The sequence below is a fragment of the Anolis carolinensis genome, chromosome 1 (assembly GCF_035594765.1).
Source record: "Anolis carolinensis isolate JA03-04 chromosome 1, rAnoCar3.1.pri, whole genome shotgun sequence".
In the NCBI taxonomy this organism is placed as follows: Eukaryota; Metazoa; Chordata; class Lepidosauria; order Squamata; family Dactyloidae; genus Anolis; species Anolis carolinensis.
In genome coordinates, this window is record NC_085841.1 from 172,417,024 (window position 1) to 172,436,998 (window position 19,975).

General features: G+C 39.0%; 2 protein-coding genes across 3 annotated transcripts in view; one reads left to right on the forward strand and one right to left on the reverse strand.

The window, feature by feature from the left end:
• vps54 (VPS54 subunit of GARP complex) overlaps positions 1–6,960 on the forward strand; it is a 59,628-nt gene extending 52,668 nt beyond the window's left edge. Inside the window, exons 20-24 of the mRNA XM_003215187.4 lie at positions 307–428; positions 2,546–2,626; positions 3,776–3,883; positions 5,029–5,123; positions 5,828–6,960. Coding sequence (XP_003215235.2) covers positions 307–428; positions 2,546–2,626; positions 3,776–3,883; positions 5,029–5,123; positions 5,828–5,933 — 512 coding nt within the window. The 3' untranslated portion in view covers positions 5,934–6,960. The remainder of the gene's footprint in view (positions 1–306; positions 429–2,545; positions 2,627–3,775; positions 3,884–5,028; positions 5,124–5,827) is intronic.
• A 43-nt stretch (positions 6,961–7,003) lies between these two features.
• ugp2 (UDP-glucose pyrophosphorylase 2) overlaps positions 7,004–19,975 on the reverse strand; it is a 29,389-nt gene continuing 16,417 nt past the window's right edge. For both annotated transcript variants that reach the window (XM_008114233.3, XM_003215188.4), the window contains exons 4-10: positions 17,030–17,215; positions 16,165–16,298; positions 14,711–15,008; positions 13,954–14,151; positions 12,733–12,975; positions 10,391–10,495; positions 7,004–8,028 (exon numbers count right to left, since the gene is read on the reverse strand). In XM_008114233.3, coding sequence (XP_008112440.1) covers positions 7,921–8,028; positions 10,391–10,495; positions 12,733–12,975; positions 13,954–14,151; positions 14,711–15,008; positions 16,165–16,298; positions 17,030–17,215 — 1,272 coding nt within the window. In that variant the 3' untranslated portion in view covers positions 7,004–7,920. The remainder of the gene's footprint in view (positions 8,029–10,390; positions 10,496–12,732; positions 12,976–13,953; positions 14,152–14,710; positions 15,009–16,164; positions 16,299–17,029; positions 17,216–19,975) is intronic.

Consider the following 19,975-nt stretch of genomic DNA (forward strand, 5'->3'; position numbering starts at 1 on the left):
CCCGTTTGCTGCCTTTTGGGGTTATACTTTCATTTTTGGCAAATTAATAATTTATAAGAAGTAGATGAAAAAATGCATGTGTTATAATTCTTTGTAATAAATACATTTAGCTTCTATTATCGATGCCTTCTCTCTAAAACATCCTTTAGGTGATAATTAGTGTGCTGGCTCAGCAAGCTGCAGGTTTATCCTAGTAATTCTTAAAATGAATACAGAATGCTGCATGTACAATTATTTTACAGCTTCCATAGAAGGGATACTCATAGTTATTCTATGTCTATTTTTTCCTTTCCCCCCCCCCCACAGCCCTCTCGTCACGCTGCCTTCAACTCATAGTGCACTACATTCCTGTTATCAGAGCCCATTTTGAGGCTCGCTTGCAACCCAAACAGTTCAGCATGTTGAGACATTTTGACCACATTACTAAGGTATGTTTCTGGTCTAATGTAAAATGTCTGGGATTCCCGGATGATATGGTTTGCTTTTTTGCTTGCAACAATCCTGGGCACCACAACCAGTGATAAAAAGATGTTGGGAGTTGCAGTTCAACAATATTTGGAAGGCCACATTTTGCCCATCTCTGCTGTAAATTGAGAAACGGTCTCCATAAAAAGCATGAGTACCCATTTAGGAGTCCCAAGAGGAGCTTTTGAAAGGATGCAAATGAATATTTTCTCTCTTCCAATGCAACCTGAGTGGCCATTTGCACAGTTTTCTCATGACTACTTTCCTTTTCTCCAGCTTAAACATTATGCATCTATTAGGCACCTATAATTCTGCATGGCAAGGACAAATACCCTTGCCTCTCTGGTGAAAAAGCAATTTCCCTTTAAATGACAATATGTTAGAAGAAATAATCAAAACAGGTGGCTGTTTTTTTTTCCTTTTTCCTAAATGTATTCTAAGTGTAGGGGGGAAAGTGTCATCCTCCCAAGTTTTTTGTGTTTGCTAAGTGCAAAGCTTTCTTACACTTTCATGGAGGTTTGGCTGTTGCCCAATGCAGTTGCTGTTGCCTGTTTTTGGTCCAAAATTATTTAGCTGCTTGTGCTCTTCATTTTATCAGTTTTAAACTTATTTATTTGTGCAATACTTTTGACACGGAATAAATAAATGGAGGTTTGGCTAAGATAAGAAGCAGTGAGAGAAATTTATTCAATTTTTTCCTTTCTCCAAATTGAGTAAGTGAGAGAGGACTTCACTTCTCCTTTGAACCCTTCAGCAAGTGAAGGCTTGGGAAATAGAGGGCATTCGGGATAAAATGAAACAAAGCCAAAGGGTTTGAGACGAAGTTACTATTTCCTCTCCTTTTGGCATCAATATTAGGAGGGTTTGGCTAAGAAATAGTGGCAGTTTCTTGCGTTCTCCAGATCGTAGGGCAAGCAAAGGCATCTTCAACTATCTCAAAATCACTATCTGGTGATTTGGGGGCAGTGAGTAGGTCATGAAGACAAAGGCCCCTTCCAGACAGCTGAATAAAATTCCACATTATCTGAATTGAACTGGAATATATGGCAGTATGGACTCTGATAACCCAGTTCAAAGCAAATACTGTAGGATTTTCTGCCTTGATATTCTGAATTGTATGGCTGTGTGGAAGGGCCCAAAGAGAAATTTTGCTAATCAGCCAGGCCACTAACTGTAAACTCTTACAAGTACAGCTCCAGGGGTTCCTTGATGAAACAGAGGTGTAGTATAAATTATAGGCTTGTGCAATTCGGCTGGAGGGCGATCCATTTTTTGTATCCGAATTTCGTTCCATACTCAGATCCGTTCTTTGGGAACCTCCCAAAAATTGGCTAATAGAAAAATCTGTTTTCCGCTAGGCAGCCAAAAGATCTGGGAAGATTTAGTCCATTGGCAGGATTTGGGAATTTATGAGGCTCCCCTTTCCATTCCTGGGACCCTTTTCTTTCTTCCTTTCGAGGGAGCCTGGGTTTGAAAAACTGGGTTAAGGAAGCATGCACCGTGTGCTCCTGTATAGAAAGGAAGAAGGCACGCTTGGCAGCTGCATGGGCCATTTCGGGTGAGAAAAGCATGGCGGCTGAGCCCTTACCGTTATGGCCATCCAAACAAGCCAAACAATCTGAATCCATGCACAAGCCTAATAAATTGAATGAGATAATTAATCAATGAACAATACAGGTTAAGTATCCGTTATCCAGAAATCCAAAATGTTCCAAAATTTGATTTGTCCACATTGGCAGCTGAGATAGTGATATTATTGTTTTTGATGGTTCAGTGTACACAACCTTTGTGTATAAGTTGTATATGAAATATAAGTGAACTTCATGATTGGATGTGGGTCCCATCTACATGCAAATACTATAAAAATTTTAAAAAATCCAAAACAATTATGGGTCTAAGCATTTTGGATAAGAAGAACTTAAACTGTATTTATTATGTGTTATAATCAGAGAGGCAGGAAAGCACAATGCAGTTGCCTTTTGTTTATTTCTTTTTTATCAGTTCTGGGGATGTGCCTTAAAGAACGCCCCCCCCCCCCCCAAATGATAATTATAAATAACATATATGCATTTACTTGCAGGATTATCATGATCACATAGCAGAAATTTCAGCAAAGCTTGTGGCCATAATGGATAGTTTATTTGACAAGCTGCTCTCGAAGGTAATGGTTTGCATAATGCTCTTACTAACGTGCAATGTCTTCATTTGAGTAGATTTACAAATAGTGATACAATATGTTTTCCTTGTTCAGATGTATGAAGTGCTAGACATTTTCAAATTATTAGTTTATGCATTTTATGCATACAACATAATACTAATTTGTTTTTTTACATTTATTATCATTAGCATTGCGATCTTACACATGAGTCACACTGGGAAATTTGACCAGTCAGTAGCCATAGCCTATATTTGTCAATTTGATTAGGAAAGGACAAAAACCGTTCTGAAAACACACCTTATATCCATGATGGCAGTATCTCAAAGTTGTATAATAAATTTTCCAATGTGCCATTGTAGCAGCCCCCTTTTGTGTTTAGTTTATAATTGTATGTACAGTGTACGTAAGATTACTATAATAATGTATTTTGCTTTCTTATTCAGGAAGCAAATCTGTATTCTGTGTAGAAGCTGTATTTGCAGTTAGGGTTTTTAAAAAATTGTGAGAGTGGAAAAAATATCTTCATTTTAGATTTGTGCATAGTAATAATTACATTATACAAAGTCAACATGTTGATTATATTATTATTTTCATTGTTTCTTTTAAGCCTGTTTCTGGGATTATTTGAGGTACCAATTCAGGAAATTACATTAGATAGACTGCATCAGCTCTCATTTCTTAGTTATGACTATTATGATTCTTTATGGGAGAGCAGAGGAAGGCCAGTATATGTTTTGTATCTCAAAAACTAGAGCTGATAGGAGGAAACTGGTTCCATTTTATGGAATCAGAAGGTCAAATACACCCTAAAACAGGACTAATATTTGAGGAACAAAAATGTGTGTTGCCCAGTGTTATTTAAAACCACATTTACAAATAAGTAGCATGAGCAGTGAGCAGGAAATGAATATTAACAAGTGTTTGCTTTTAATCAGAATTCTCCCTGCTGTGACCTAAATCCAGTTGATAGTCTCAGCTAGAGTAGATGGTTATCAGTCAGAATCAGGTAATTCAGCACTGACATTAGTTCCATTGATTCAGTAGTCTGCTTTAGACAGGTGTAATTTTGATTTAAGGCCTATGTAAAGAAAAGGAAATCGTTGAAATCTATCAGACCAGATCAATACTCCCATTTCCTGTCTGTGTTTCCAGTATGAAGTGAAGGCACCTGTTCCTTCTACGTGCTTCAGGAACATATGTAAACAAATGGCAAAGATGCATGAGGCAATATATGACCTTCTTCCCGAGGAACAAACACAGGTGAGCCTTTTGGGATGGGTTGCCTTCTTCCTGCTGGGCAAGTGATCTCAGTTGTTGAAGAGCAACAAAGGATTGTTGAATTCCACAAATTATGCCTGCACTTGATGATTTGCTGACCTGAGGGGAACCAGAGCTCATTTTAAGTCAGCACTGTGTAAAGCAGTGGTTCCTAACCTTTTGGCCTCCAGGTGTTTTGGACTTCAACTCCCAGAAATCCCAGCCAGCTTACCAGCTCTTACGAACTATAGGAGCTGAAGTCCAAAACTTCTGAAGGCCCAAAGGATGGGGACCACTGGCCTTAAGTATTGGCCCAGAAGTTACGCTTGAGTAGAATTCAGCTTTGGTACTGAATAACTTGCCGCTTGTAATGCTAGATTGATGAAAACAGGGCAGACCATGGGAAGGCCTTTGTTCTGAATCAGAAATAGAGATTCAGGAAAACTCTGTTATGGAATCTCAGGTAAAAAAAAAAAGAAAAAGGATGTGTCTGCTCATGCTGTCATCCCCTCCCTTTTTTCTTTTTAACTATAAATTTCTTGCCTCATTAAAAATCTACTTTGAATGTTGGTCTGCTATCTTTGTAACATTGCTCTGGGCTTGCTCAGTTATTGCCACCTGTATGCTGAAAACTAGTTTTATCTGACATCACTAAAATGGTTCTGAATTTGCAACACATGTCTGCAATAACCGTGTGCTCTTAGAACAGAGTGGGGCATAAAGATTTTGAAGGGATATAACAAATGAACAAAGATACCTATTTTAAGAATGGAATATATTTCTGAAGGGTACATATAAACAGTTTTGTTTTAATGGGCTTTGAAAATCATATCAGACAAATCAATTTGTAAGGATGCAGTTTCAAATCAGCAAGCAGAATCCTTCTCAGACTCCGACTGGTACGTGGGGGGAAAAGAATACAGGGGAGCATATGTGCATATTGAATGTACACAAGCTTCTGTTTTAATTTTGTGATCCTGGGAATTATTCCAAAGAGCCATTATTTACGCTGTGATCCATAGGTTTTGTGCTGATAAGAATGCACTGTGGCTTCTGAATGAAATGGTGTCTTAAACTAGAACGGTGGGATTGAGTTTGTTTGAATAAAATCAGCTTTGGTAACTGCTTTTAACTATATCACCCTCTAGATGTTATTTTTACGAATTAATGCAAGCTACAAACTTCATTTGAAGAGGCAGTTGGCCCATTTAAATGTAATCAACGATGGAGGACCTCAAAATGGGTATGTGACACAATTTTTCAAGTGCTGCGGTTTACTGTTCTTGTGTTTGGTAAAATTTTCTGCTGCAAGACAAAAATGACAGTACTGTATTTGTTGGCATAAAAACCGAATCCCAAAATGCAAAGTGAATTCTGCACTGGAATTAGACTATTGGATTAAAAACTATGGCTTAATTATATTTGGTAAGCCTGTGTCTGCAGCTCATGATTAAAAAAATATTGACAGATGGAGAAGTGGTAGAGGGAATGGACACGAATAACATGCATCTGAATTGTGTATTGGTTTTTAGGCAAGAAATTTTAATAAATCTAGATTTTATCTTTTAAGAAAATTCTGAAGCAAACCTTCCTCAATTTTTTATGTTCAAACACAGCTGAACTTTAATTAAAATTGCAGTAGAAATAGAAAACAGGTGGGTGCAAGTTATACAAGGTAAGTAGTCTTTTTAAAAAATCCATTTAATAAAGTATTTTTTAAAAAAAACAATTTTGCATCTACTCCATGACTGATACATTTGAAGGTTAAACCTGACCTCATTTGGGGGAAAGATAAGATGAAAATTGGTTAAGTAGCTTGAATATTCATAGACCAGGCTTTTTCTGTAAAACTCAGTCGACATAATTCATAAACAGGAAGCCAGCCGTGTCTAATCTAGTGCAAATGAAGGATGGATACAATAATATTTTTATTTTTGATCCCACTAGGTTGGTTACAGCAGATGTAGCATTTTACACTGGAAACCTCCAAGCTTTGAAAGGGCTTCAAACACTAGACTTAAATATGGCAGAAATCTGGGAACAGAAAAGGTGATAATGCAGCAAGAATTGTCTCTTCTCACGGGATGCTGGCTTCTTCCTAGAAGATGAATATGTGGGACCTAGAAGAAGAGTCTCTTGAAATGGGGTGGAAATTACCTACAGAATTGACTTTGGGACCGAGTCCTTTCAGGAAGGAAATTATCAGATTCTTGTGCATTTTTTTCTCATTTTCTCTGGAACAGGCTCAGGTTTCTTTGGACCAAATCCAAAAGAATACATAGCTGTAACACAGCTGTCGTTATCTAGAGAGTGCTCTGTAAATCTTTATATTAAAAGGATGCTTTGCATTTCCTCTAGTACAGTGGAATTTTAATGGTGTCTCACCTTTATTTAATGATGATGGTACAGTTTGGAAATTCTTGCTGTTGAATTCTATGAAAATGTTTTCACTATAAATACTGTTAAATTATTTTTTTACAGATGTTTCTATAAAGTCTCGATTACTTTCACAGCTTCAGATTTGTTAGGATGCATTTGTTCCACATACTGCCACCAGAGGGCAGTGTTTTAATTCTCAGATCTCAAAAGTGCAGCTACAGCGCTTGCCTCTCCACATAAAGCATGCCTACATGATAGTTTGAAGTATTTTTATTATGGTGATCTAGGATTGGTAATTTTAACTTTTGAACACTTCTTAGAAGAGACCTTTCCATGGACTATCAACCTTCCAGTTTCCACATAACTCTTACCACCATTCTTTTCCATCTCCCTATCTGCTTAGACTTCCTTAAGTGTGTAGACAGAACTGCACTCATGAGAGCAGCAGCAGTAAAGGTGGTCCAGTTAATTTATGGAGGGGAATTATGCTATCTTTCAGGCTGGAGCCTGCCTGTATTAAGTGATGAAGTGCCTGTGTATTTCACCTCACAGCATTTTTACCTAAACCTGGTGAGTGCCTACTCTCGTGATGATGATGTACAATACCATGTTTTGTGTGCCTATGGTTACTTTAAAACAGGCATGCATCTGTTAGTATTAGCAGAAGTCTTGTCAATCAAAAAAATAAAATTGTAAAACGAGCTGTTAAAGAACTGTTTAATTATAAAAAACCAAAATATCCAGTTAAGGTGATATTGTTTATTTCAGTACCTGTACACATTCAGGTGGGATTTGTTTCCACGTGTGTGTCAATGCACAATTTCACCGTATAAACCTAAGTATGCAGCAGGAGTGATCTCTTCTATGCTAAAAAGCAAAATACAGCTCTTAATAGCTAAAGAGAAATGCTGAATGATGGGGGTGTTACAGAAGTAACCCTTTAGAAGTAACCCTTTAGACCAGTGGTTTCCAACCTTTGGTCCTCCAGATTTTTTAGATTTTAGTTCCCACAATTCCTAACAGCTGGCAAGATGGCTGGGATTTCTGAGAGTTGAAGTCCAAAACAACCAGAGAACCAAAGACTGAGAACCAGTGTTTTCTTTGGGTGAACACAGAAGAGTATCAACTCCTTCTTTAGAGCACAGTAAAAGTGAGGTATTGGGCTATCTCTAAATAGGAAGAAGTTGCCGTGAATGGTACAGCTTGAAATATTAACAGTAGAAGGCAATAATGTTAACAGTTAAGTACTGGACCTTCGAACAGTTTGCTTGTCTTGGTAGCCAAACATCTGGGTGTTCAGTTATGAGTACACTTCATAGAATTGTTTCACTTAACAGCATATTGTTTCACAGCTTTTTTTCAGTTACAAGCAATTTAAAACGTATTCAACATCATTAGCATGTTAAACTTCTTATACATGAGCTGCCTGTCTTCTCTTAAGACAAACAATATTGCACTTTAAATGATTCTGCAGTTCATTCATTATAATTATAAAGATTTGCATCTCAAATGTTCTTTCAGCTAAAAGAAAATACAGGAAAAACTGAGAAAATAATACTGTGGGTATAGTGAGTGGATAAGCTAAGTAGACCCTCTGTGTACAATTCTAACGCCTATGGGTTTTTCCACTTGAGAAGTGCTAGTCGATGGCCACCATCTGTTCAGTGGTCCAGGATCCGGAGATTGCCAGAAACGATTTTGTTCTCCAGTACGGCTCCCGGTGGGATATCTATCCTGTCCCCATGGTTTGCAATAATGATGACAGTTCCCTGGATACAGAAAATATAGTTAGATACTCTTTTAAAGTGATTGGCCTTAAATTGCTGTTAGCTTTAGTGATTAGCCTAATGACATTAATCTTTTTCTTTGCATTCAATTGGGGAGGTGCCTATTATGTGGCTTTCAACACGTAATATCTTATCACCCACCCGAATGGCTGCACCCTCAAAGTGTAGCTCTGAGGGCAGAGCAGACGAGTTTGTTTGCCTCTCCCCTCTGAGATACAAAGGGGACAACCCACATGGCCCATACAGCAAGAGTCAAAAGAGAATTAGGGTAGGCGGATGAAGAGTGAATTCACTCCCCCACCTGCCTCCCCTCTTTCTGTGGCGCTGCGGGACATAACTTAGCTCTCAGCTAAGTCAAGCCCCATAGTACCAAAACAGCAATTGCATCCTTATTTCACTCACTTTTATGTGGGGAAGAGCAGAATACCAAAGGGGGTGTGACTATTATGTGATGAAATACGGCAATTTCCTTTTAACTGCGATTTGGTAACTTTTCAAATACAATTCATGCAGAGAAACTGATGCTAAAAAATTTAGCATTGCTTCAATGATGGGTGCATGCATAGTAGTTTTATTCCTCAATTATTTATTCATGTCATTCAGTTTTTTCAGGTGTTTTGTCTTTTAGAACTTGCACAGTAACCTTCAGAATACCATGTAGTTTTATCCCAAAGATACAGAAGTCATCTTCTAAATGAAATCTATGCTTATTTAATGTTAGCCCCACTTTGCTCATTGAGCCTTGTTGTGTGCCTTCAAGCAGTTTTTGAATTAGCAACCCTATGACAGGGTTTTCTTGGCCAGATACGTTCAAAAGGGGTTTGCCTTTGCCTTCCTCTGAGGCTGAAAGAGAGTGACCATGTGAATTCACAAACATTTGAATGAATAGCCCTGCCAGCATGTGCACATAAAATCCTTCATAGTATATGATATAGGAATATGGTTTAGAGACAGTAGTTTACGCCAGGTTTTCTCATGTTACTGTGTGGAATCAAAAACATCCAAGTTGACTGAATAAATACATTGTTCTGATAATGGATTCTTATGTCTAGTGCAGGTAGCTCTGTCATTTTGACAGCCTTATGTAGTGCGTTGCCGTCAAGCTGGGACCAACTGACTTCCTGCATGTCAGAATGGGTTTGGACTGAATGGCCCCTATGTTTTCTTTCAACTCTATAATTCCATAGAAGTTGATCACATACTCGCACTGACTGTATCAACTAAAGTTAAATAGCTATTGCCGTGATCCCCACTCTAACCCTTGCATTAAAATTTCTCTTTATACTTTTCTCCAACATTCTCACTGCTTTTTTTCAGGCTTCTCGATAGTAATGGGATGTAGTACTATGCAAGAAAACATGCATGTATATGTACAAACATGTGTGTTTTATACTACACAGTGGCACATGATTGGAGAAAAGGATATTAACAGCATTTCAGAATCAAATGGTTGCATTTCTAATCTGTAACTGCAATGCAAATATTGCAATATAAAAGCACAGGCCAGTTTCAATTAAGGTAGGGATATTTAAACGTAGCTGCCAGTTTTTGAAATCACCAGAAAACATATTTCTATATATGTAAAGGCTTGGTTTTTACAATTAAAAAGTCAAGGATTCAGGATCACTACTATATAGGCCAGACTATCGTAAAGGCTTAAACAATAAACTGGTATGGCTTCATTATGCATAGGGATGCAGAAAAAGATAGTGCAATACTGTATTTTAATATTTCTTATCTTGGATGTATTAAGCCAGGAAGTAACAGAATCTGAGGGATGCTCAAAAGCCCGAAATACTATATGAACAGAAATATTTGAAGATTTGAGCAAAGAGGAAGTCACAAACATATGTTGATGTTTGCCACAGAAGCAACCAAAAGAAGCCAAGGATAAAGCAGCAATGTTTCTCACCAATCAAGCCACAAAAGGACACGCAGCTGCTCCTATATTTGCACATCTGCTGAGCAAATGGATGCCACCAGAGCAAAAGGATCAACACATTGTTGTTTGCATAAAATAGCCCATAGTCATACAAGCAAATTGAATGTTTCTGTAGGCCAGGCATGGGCAAACTTCGGGTATTTTGGACTTCAACTCCCACAATTCCTAACAATCCAAAACTCCTGGAGGGCTGAAGTTTGCCCATACCTGAACTAGTCTTATCCACAAGGTCATATCAAAACCCATGATTTTGGCCCCAAGGCCTGTGGTATGCAACAGTTAGCCTTTAAAAAAAAACAGTCATCACATTTTGTCTATTAGTGTTCATGGAATGCAACACTTTCTACATGTTAGCAGAATACACAAAGACCAAGCGTGTATCCAGTGAAGTGTATGACTAACCTTTAATGCTACATTTTTGCCAAAGGTGACATCGCCTGAAACAGTCAGATGATCCAGTTCAAGCATATCTGGGATACTTTCAAATCTCCTCAGGTAATCTTGGACCTTTTAAGAAAACAGAAAGTGGAATATGTGACTCCAGGTATGTTACTCTCAAACATCTGTCTGGGATTTTTTTCAAAATACATGAGAAATTCTAGAAAGAGATCAGCCTTTAAGGAAGTATCAGGAGTTTTCATTTAGAACTATGTGACATCTACATAGGAAAAGTAAAGACATTATCGAGCTGTATAGTGTCAAGAAAATTCAGTGATCGTACAGGAATGTTTTTGCGATCAGCCTTCCACCTTACCCTACTCCTAGATTTAGGACTATCAGAGGCAGCATAGCAGAACTGTATCCTCATTTTTGAGCATGGACTAGTTACAAAACAGCTAAAGACTTCCCATTCATTGTAGGTTTCCAGGAGGGCATATGGTTAAAATGCTACACGAAAATTCAAAGTATGTGTTGTGTTTATACTGAGGAGCATCCCATGCTAGGCTTCAGCTAATGAAAAGTTTAAATTTAGCAGACAGCCCCCCAGAGGACTGTGAATGCTTTTGGAGATGGTTTTCAAATACCAAAGAAGGGGAGAAGGAGATGTTTTAAAGATCTACCAAAACAAAGAATGAGATTTGGCATGTAAATTGCAAACTTAATATCTTTTATTCCATTATACAAGGGTGAGTCAAAAATTATCCACACTCTGGTAGTAGAAATTTAATCAACTTTCAGAAAAAGGCAAATGCATCATTTTTGACATTACCTCCCTGCTTTTCAAATTACTTTGTCCATCTGTCAACAAGCTTTCATATTACCTTATTTTAAAATGTTTGGGGCTGACCTACCAGCAATGAATACACGGTTGTCTTCAACTCTTCATCAGACATCAGTTCTCACCAAATTGGCGATAGTCTGACAGAGCCAGATCAGGACTATAGGGAGGATGCTTTACCACTTCAAAATGAAGTGTTAAAGCAGCAGTGTGTGGACATGAATTATCATGCAACAACAGAACACCCTATAGCAGTCCTCTGCCTTTTGTCTCAATTTTAGGCTTCAGCTCTTCAGTGAGCATCTCAATGAAACGAGCACTGATGATTGTTTTTTCTGATAATGTTCTGATAATAGCTCTTCTTTTGTGCAAATCACAAAGGGGTGGCTTTTTTTTCTTTCACCACAGTTGCAAATAAACTGATGTAACACTTTCAAAACTGCACAGCAGTGACTAGGAAGACCACCCTTCTAAAGAAAGCACTGATAAGACAGCTTAGCCAACAAATGTTTTAATATAACCAAAGTACAAAGTCTGACTCACTCTTATATGTATCAGCTCTCCTGGGCCTCATAATCCATTGGAGCTTCCACTGACAATACTGAGCCTGTATTGTCAAAAGCTTTCACAGCCAAAATTACTGGGGTGTTGTGTGGTTTCTGGGATGTAAGGCCATGTTCTAGAGGCATTTTCTCCTGTGGTTTCACCTCTGAAGATTCCACCCACAGATGCAGGTGAAACGTAAGGAGAAAAGTGCTACTAGAACATGACCATACACGCGGAAACCACACAACACCCCAATTCAGAGCCTATCGGCATCTCTAGACTGCAGACCCAATAGAAGATCTCCGCAGTCAGATAAATCGCTTACCAACAACTCCTCTGTCTAGTTCACCCAGATGGAGATGAGAAGTCGAAATTAGTATCCTCACTATACTGATAACGTAGTGCACTTATAACATTTGAATGGCCTTTTTTAACAGATCAGCTGTTAAATCTGTAAGAACCCGGGGCCGGGCTGTGGCGCAGGCTGGTGAGCAGCCTGCTGCAATAAATCACTCTGACCATGAGGTCATGAGTTTGAGGCCAGCCCGTGGCAGGGTGAGCACCCATCAATTAAAAAATAGCCCCTGCTCATTGCCGACCTAGCAACCCGAAAGATGGTTGCATCTATCAAGTAAGAAATAAGGTACCACTTATAAAGTGGGGAGGCAAATTTAACTAATTTACGACATTGGAATGAGGAAGTGCCGTCACAGTGGATGATGAAGCAGCTGCTCCCTCCTGTGGCCAGAATCAAACATCACCTCAGGAGAAGGTTAAATTGCCTCTGCGTCTGTCTCGGTTCTATGTGTATGTGGGCACTGAATATTTGCCCTATATGTATATAATGTGATCCGCCCTGAGTCCCCTTCGGGGTGAGAAGGGTGGAATATAAAAAAACAAGTTATATGGCTAGTAGACTAGAATATAAAATAGTCTTCTTAGCAGTGGAGCAAAATTTTACCCACAAACCTTTGCTTACCTTGGTGAAAGAGCTTCCCAGTTTGACCAGTGGCACAGTAGGAAATTCCCTTTTCTCACTCATTGTTAAAGATCCAGCATGAAGGCTATATAGGTTAGACATCACAAGTAGAAGATCAGATGTGGTCTTGACAGGCAGGAAACGGCTACGAGGCACATTTATTCCCAAAGAATTGTCAAAACTTTTAATAGCAGCACCAACAGCAGTCTCCAGCTGAATAACATTTAAACCACCATCTAAAGTCTGGAAGAGAAAGCTTCATGCATAAGGGATACATGTCTGTGTATGTATATATAGAAGATCCCTGCCCTACTGCTCTGGCGTGTTTGTGGGTGCATATGCATGCGCACACATTCATCCAACATGGAAACTGGAAGGCTCTGACTCCCATCACTCTGCCAGCATGACTCCTTCTAACTGTGACCACTTCTGGCCTGTGTTTGGGGATGGATCCAGCCTTGACCATATTTCAACATTATTTAAATCAGGCGTGAGCAAACTTCAGCCTTTTGGACTTCAACTCCCACAATTCCCAACAGCTTACCCGGCTGGGTCGAACTTTGCCCATGCCTGGTTTAAACCCATAAAGGTTATTCCCTACAATTCCATCGATCACTTACCAATTGGAGGTTACAATGGTTTGGAGAAATCAAGGAGAATAAAATTGTATTATTTGCCCTCATCAAAATTACAACTCCCAAGTTTTTGGATCATAAAACAATTTTTTTTACAGATAATGGAAATTCCACCCTACTTATATTTTTTTCAGAAATTATTCATGCGCGCGCGCACACACACACACACACACATACATATCCCAAATAGCCTACTATTTACTGGGAACTGTCATATGTATAAATTGGTCAATGAAATCGGTGTCTTTATAAATCACCATACTGTAAATTATTTGGTTGATCATTGGAAAAACATACGTATAGTGGCACTGCAAACGAAATTATTTCAAGAACCACAACCTTTATTAATAATGTAGCATTGAATAATTTAATTTTGCTATACTTTTGAAATATTTTTAAAGTTCTTTTCTGAAGCTATGAGAGACAGACATATATATATATATATGCCTTGAAATGCCTCTCCCACCATTTAGCTCAAATAAATTTTAGAAAGCCTGATTTCTCAACATTTCATAAAGACAGGGGATGGGTTTTTGTTTTTGTTTTTTCCTTGACTCTTTATCTTTAGGCCTTTTCGGTCCCTTACCTTTGGATTAACAATAATTTCCATATCAATTGCATTTTGTTCCTGCAGCCGTTTAATTGCCGATAACGAAACCCACAGGTTGTTTGTATTGAAGATCTTGAATTTTGAAACAGACTTAAATTCGTCAACATGCGCTTTTGGCACCTGAGCAATTTCCACCAGTCTCAGTTTGTTTTCATACTGTGTAAGCGTACCGCCCTGGAGAAAGACACAATTTTAAGTCTAGCGGGATTCTGAGCACCAGCAAACATACAACAGCATCAATGGCTTCAGTAGAGCTAGGTTTTCAATTTTTTTTAAAAAAAAAAACTTTACCAAGGGGCTTTTAGGTGGATGGTTGAGCAGCCCTGCCCCAATCATAGCTTCTATAGGAAACATTTAGCACAGCCTCAACAGAAGTAAGGTCTTGGAGTGGGCTCTAAAAGTACAAAATCTTCCATGGTTGTGATGGAGTGACCCACATAAACCATTTATGGATACAAACTGGGAATGAAAGAGTGCGGGTTGCCAGTTTCACAGTGGAATGGATGACTGAGCCCAATTTCTGTCCTCTTAGATATAGATTTGCTTTACAGGCCTTGGGACCTGATTTAAGGGCTCAGGAACAAGGGAAGAGGAGAAAGAAATTTATGTGGGATCAATCTGTTGTTTTTGGTATATCGGCCCTTGAGATCCAACACACTGAACAACAGGAAAAAATATGCAGGCTTCACTTTGTCAGAAGCAATGTTCATGAAAAGAAATATTTCATTTTTACCTTAACATCTGCCCTTGTTTTATTGGTGACCTCCATAACAAATTCACACCGTTTTCCATTTGGCGGATTCATGAGGTGGTTGAGAATGTAGAGATCAACGGTGGCACCAAGGTTATCGATGTTGGACACAAAAATATACTCCTTCCCCTCATCAATAAAATTATCCAGCAATCCAGAATTGTAGAAACTTGCATAGATGTCACCATGCCCTGGAGGATACCAAGCCTCTGTATTCTCTCCAGAGTAAGACACGTCTTTTGCTATTGGCAGTAAAGATTCCTTATTAATGCGTGGGTACCTGCAATATAATACATCTTTTCAGCTGGGTGAGCAGCATAGGGATGCAGGGTGTCACTGGAGAATTACTGAAGCACTGAGAGGACTGGGAGGGATAGCTGCAGACTAGGACACGGAACAATGGCTTCAAACTACAGGAAAGGAGATTCCACCTGAACATCAGGAAGAACTTCCTCACTGTGAGGGCTGTTCGACAGTGGAACTCTCTCCCCCGGGCTGTGGTGGAGGCTCCTTCCTTGGAGGCTTTTAAGCAGAGGCTGGATGGCCATCTGTCGGGGGTGCTTTGAATGCGATTTCCTGTTTCTTGGCAGGGGGTTGGACTGGATGGCCCATGAGGTCTCTTCCAACTCTACTATTCTATGATTCTAGGAGACTTCACACATCAGCCATATCTTAAGCACATAGCACATTATGCTCAGAAATAAATGTGGGCAAAGTGTAGTCCTTTAAGAAGCGGTGAGGTTGCAACTCTCATCAGCCCTTGTTAGCATAGCCCATGGGTTCTCAAATTTTTTCAGCCGCTGAGCCCTTTTTGAAGCAAAAGAGCCGCAATGTTTATATATGATATATATATAATGTATATATATCAGGCATGGGCTGGGTGGAGAGTGTGTGATCTAATTCACACAATGCAAAAAAAAGGAAAGAAAGAAAGAATAAATACAACATTTAAAACGAAGAACAATTCTAACTAACATAAACTTAACTGTATTTCAGTGGAAGACCCCAGGGGCCATGCAGTCCAACCCCCTTCTGCCATGCAGGAAAAACACAAAACACCCCCAACAGATGAGCATCTAGCTTTTTTGTAATAGCAGCATAAAACCCCAAAGGCTATCCAGTCCAACCCTTTACTGCTATGCAGGAATAACACTATCAAATTAATTTCCTTGCATTTTTTGAAAGAGGAAAGGGGAAGAGGTGGGAAGCAGCATGGTGCCATGGAGCCCCTCACTATAATCCACAGAGCCCCAAGGGCTTCACGGAGCACAGTTTGAGAACCCCTGGCATAGGCAATGGTGAGGAATGATGGGAGCTGAAGTTCAGTATCCTAGAGTCATTACTGTGCTTTGCATTCATTTACAGATAAACAGGAAAAATTTCTTAAGGATGTTGCATCATATATCATTGAAACCAAAAAATAACAACAGTCTTGCCTGCTTTGGTTGAAAGTGTAGATTTTCACACGACTGTGGCTGTATTTTTGCAAGATCTTTTTGGTGTCTTCGTCAGTGTTGAAGGAGTTCATTAGAACTAGTGGAACATCTGTATTGTATGTTTTATTTAGATGCTGTGAAAACAGATTCTGTTAAGCACTACAGAATTATCTCTCTTTTAAAAGCAGAGTTAAGTAAAGTTTTTCTCTGGCATTCCTAAAACAAATTGAAATAATGATGAAGGTGGTGAGCCTGGCAGCAATCGCAACCCCAAGCTACTCCCAACTCTTTGCATGCAAAAACAGTCAGAGGAATATGCAGCTCCCCAGGTGTATGCTGCTACTTGACTTGAAATACCACAAACATAATACAAACATGGGATAGGTAGTAACCTATCTACTGTCACCATGACAGATTCAATGATAATGGGATTGCCTTCTGATCATTCAGTATCTCCTCACCCCACTGCCAGCCCATTGACAGAAACAGTTAATTCCTGCTGTGTCACTTGGTGGGTCTGCACATCCTCTTTCACTTCATTAAAAACAAAAAACTTCAACATTTCTGTAGCTGCTTCTTTTTTTGACTTCCCCATTATTTCCAGATGTTTTTACCCCCAAATTCGCTTCAGATGAAACAGCAGCTCTATGCCAAAAAGATAATGGCATATCAGAACATTGTCAACCTTCCTCAAAACGGACAAAAGAACTAGATGCAGACAGGACTGCTATTTGTCTGGTTCTCATTAAGCCAAACAGATTGAACTGCATATCCACTGTATTTAGCATTTGATTGGTGTCTCTGGATTGCACATGGAACTGTGAATATTCTGTAACCCACAGAAAACCAACACCGGCCAACTCACCTCGATCTGCTGAACAGTCAAATCCAGGAAGGTATTCTCATTCCGCACCCCAATAAGGCTTTTGGGGCCCTTGCATCCCATACTGGTGCCCAAGCCGCCATTGAGTTTCACTACAACCAGTTTGTTCAAAACTGAAGCAATGCTATCTGGCAAACCTCTGGCTTTTATCTTCTCATAGGGCTGTATCTGAAAGGAATGTAATTGTTTTAGGATACATTCACATAAGGTTGATCTCTTATCAGTTGCTCTCCATCAGTATGTTCTGAAGAGCATCAGCACATTTCTCTAGCCTGGAAAAAGTGGGCTCTGATATTTTAGTATTTAAACATTTTAAAGTTAGTGATCAGTTGAGTAAAACTGTTAGCATTGTGGCTTGACGCCTACTTCAGTTCTGTTGTGTTTTAACACATCCCCATAGTGCAGTGGTTCTCAGCCTATAGATCCCCAGATATTTTGGCCTTCAACTTCCAGAAATCCTAACAGCTGGTAAACTGGCTGGGATTTCTGGGAGTCCTAGGCCAAAACACCAGAGGACCCACAAGTTGAGAACCACTAGTGTCAGGTGATTGTTAAGAAATGGGAAACACCTCTATTTACATCAATCACAAATCTAAGAATAGAATCCTAATGTAAACTCTTTTTTTTCAGTCTCATGATGAAAGGATACATTACTAAAAGTGATGTCCTTTGAAAATGTCCTCATGGACATCACCAGGCTCCAAAGAAAACACTATTGCAATTCTCACAAAATCCCACAAATCAACTCATGTGAAATTAGATTCTACAAGTCTAATCCAGGACTTGGGAAAGTAACGTTTTTAGAACTAGAAATGCAAGAGTCCCCAGCTGAGGGTTGAGGTTTGCATTAAATTATAATCTTAAAGATTTTTTTTTCTAAGCTCTGATCCATGCTATCTGGGGCATTGGCATAGTGGAGGGGCAGTTTTGAATAGATCAGAGGAATTTTGATTCCTACGGCACACTTCACACTCGCAAGTGGCTTGTGCTCTCAGCAACCTCAGTTTGCAGCCTGCTTTCCCTCTCCTGTCCGTCCAATGCCGTCACAGAACACTTTTCAGTCTTTTGCCTGGCTAGTAGGCTGCCTTAACTATGAATGAATACTGGCCACTAGTTTCAGAACAAAGCAAGTATTTGGAACAATTACTGAAGAAAGTCAAGAAAGAAAGTCTAAAGGCAGGATTACAGATTATCATTAACAAAAATAATGCCCATAAAGTTTATAGAATGCAGTAGGAAAAGAGGAAGAGTGAATTCCAGGTGTAGAGATACAATCAAGGAAGCCACAGTCATGAGCCTGTAAGACCTGTAGGGAGGTCTCTTATTCATGAGATTGCCGTAAGTCAAAGTTCACTTGCTGGCAGTTAACAAAAAGGAAGACGAGAGCTATCTGGGCTGCTGAACCAGATCCACCTTCTTGTTTACATGTATCTTTGCCGCCACCATCAACAACTTTGTCTCGGGTACTGGCTTAGCCTGAAGGAGGTATGCGGATCTGAAATACCCCTATAATTACAACTGGGATGGCAATATCTTAAGAGGCCTCAGGGCAACAAAAAGGAGATATCTCACCTCCCAATACCCACATCAACTGGTTTTCTTTCCAGTATGCCACAGAAGGCAGAACACAGACTTTCACCAAAATTCCTGTCTACAGCAAACTAACGCATTTGCAACTTCTGTGTGAAGTTAGGGTGCATTACTCCACATCTGCTATACATCAATATTGCCCACCCTTTGCAGTCACAATTATAAAAGTTTAAAAAGCACAATCTTCATGAGAACATATGTACAAATGTATTTAATTTTTTTAAAAAAAACTAATATTGCAGCTTTTATTGTAATATATTTAAAAAGGAGGGAGGAGAGGGATGTAATGATGAGACAATTCAAACCACCATGGTTTCAACAACTTGCCATTATATAACTTTCATTCCTTGGCAAAATATTGAGGTGAAAATTTCCAAGGAGGTGGCATTAAGAATTTTACAAGTGTAAACATTTAAAGCCAACTTTGTGTCATGTCCCCACGCAAGCAGGAAGGAACATACTTTTCCATAAGCCAAGCCTATCTTTATCATCTACTTTGAGATTATGTCATCACTACATTATAGTAAAGAACAGGAAGTTTGCCCAAGAAGGGCTGATACATTAGAGGTACTTCATTAATACCTTTTCCAGGAATGAAATGTTTACTAAAAGTGAGTAACTATTTAAACATCAAGGATATTAGAGCTAGGATAATTGCATGAGCAAGAAAAATATATGTTTATTAAGTAGTATGAAATGCCACATAAGAATGAGTCCAGTGATGTGGCTAAAAAACTATGATGGATAGTTTTTTAGCCACAGACTGAATTTTGTCAAATACTGTCAAATAAAGACTTATTATAACTGTTAAGATAGAAAGGCTGGTGCAAGCAGCTGTTCTAAACACTATTTGAGAGGACATTCCATCAAATTCAGTAGTAGATAACTTCTAAGTAAATCATCCCAGAACTGTCTATGGTCTGGAATTTGGCAATCAAAACATACAAGATACAGCAGGGCTTTTTTGGTTATTGTTATCAAAAGCTTAAAATAAAGGTCTTCAGAAACAGTTCCTGTTTTCCTGAAATAGTGTAAGTGGTTTTAATAGATTTATTAACTATGTACACACCATATTTTCAGAGCAAGAAGATGAATGCAATTGTTGAGTACTGATCAGAAATGTTACATTTTATAGAAGTCTAGCTGTGCCCGGCCACGCGTTGCTGTGGCAAAGTATGGTGGTATGGGAAATAAAGTATTGAGGAATTGGTGGTAGTTAAGGTAAAGGGTAAAGGTTTTCCCCTGACATTAAGTCCAGTTGTGTCTGACTCTGGGGGTTGGTCTCATCTCAATTTCTAAGCCGAAGAGCCGGCGTTGTCCGTAGACTCCTCCAAAGTC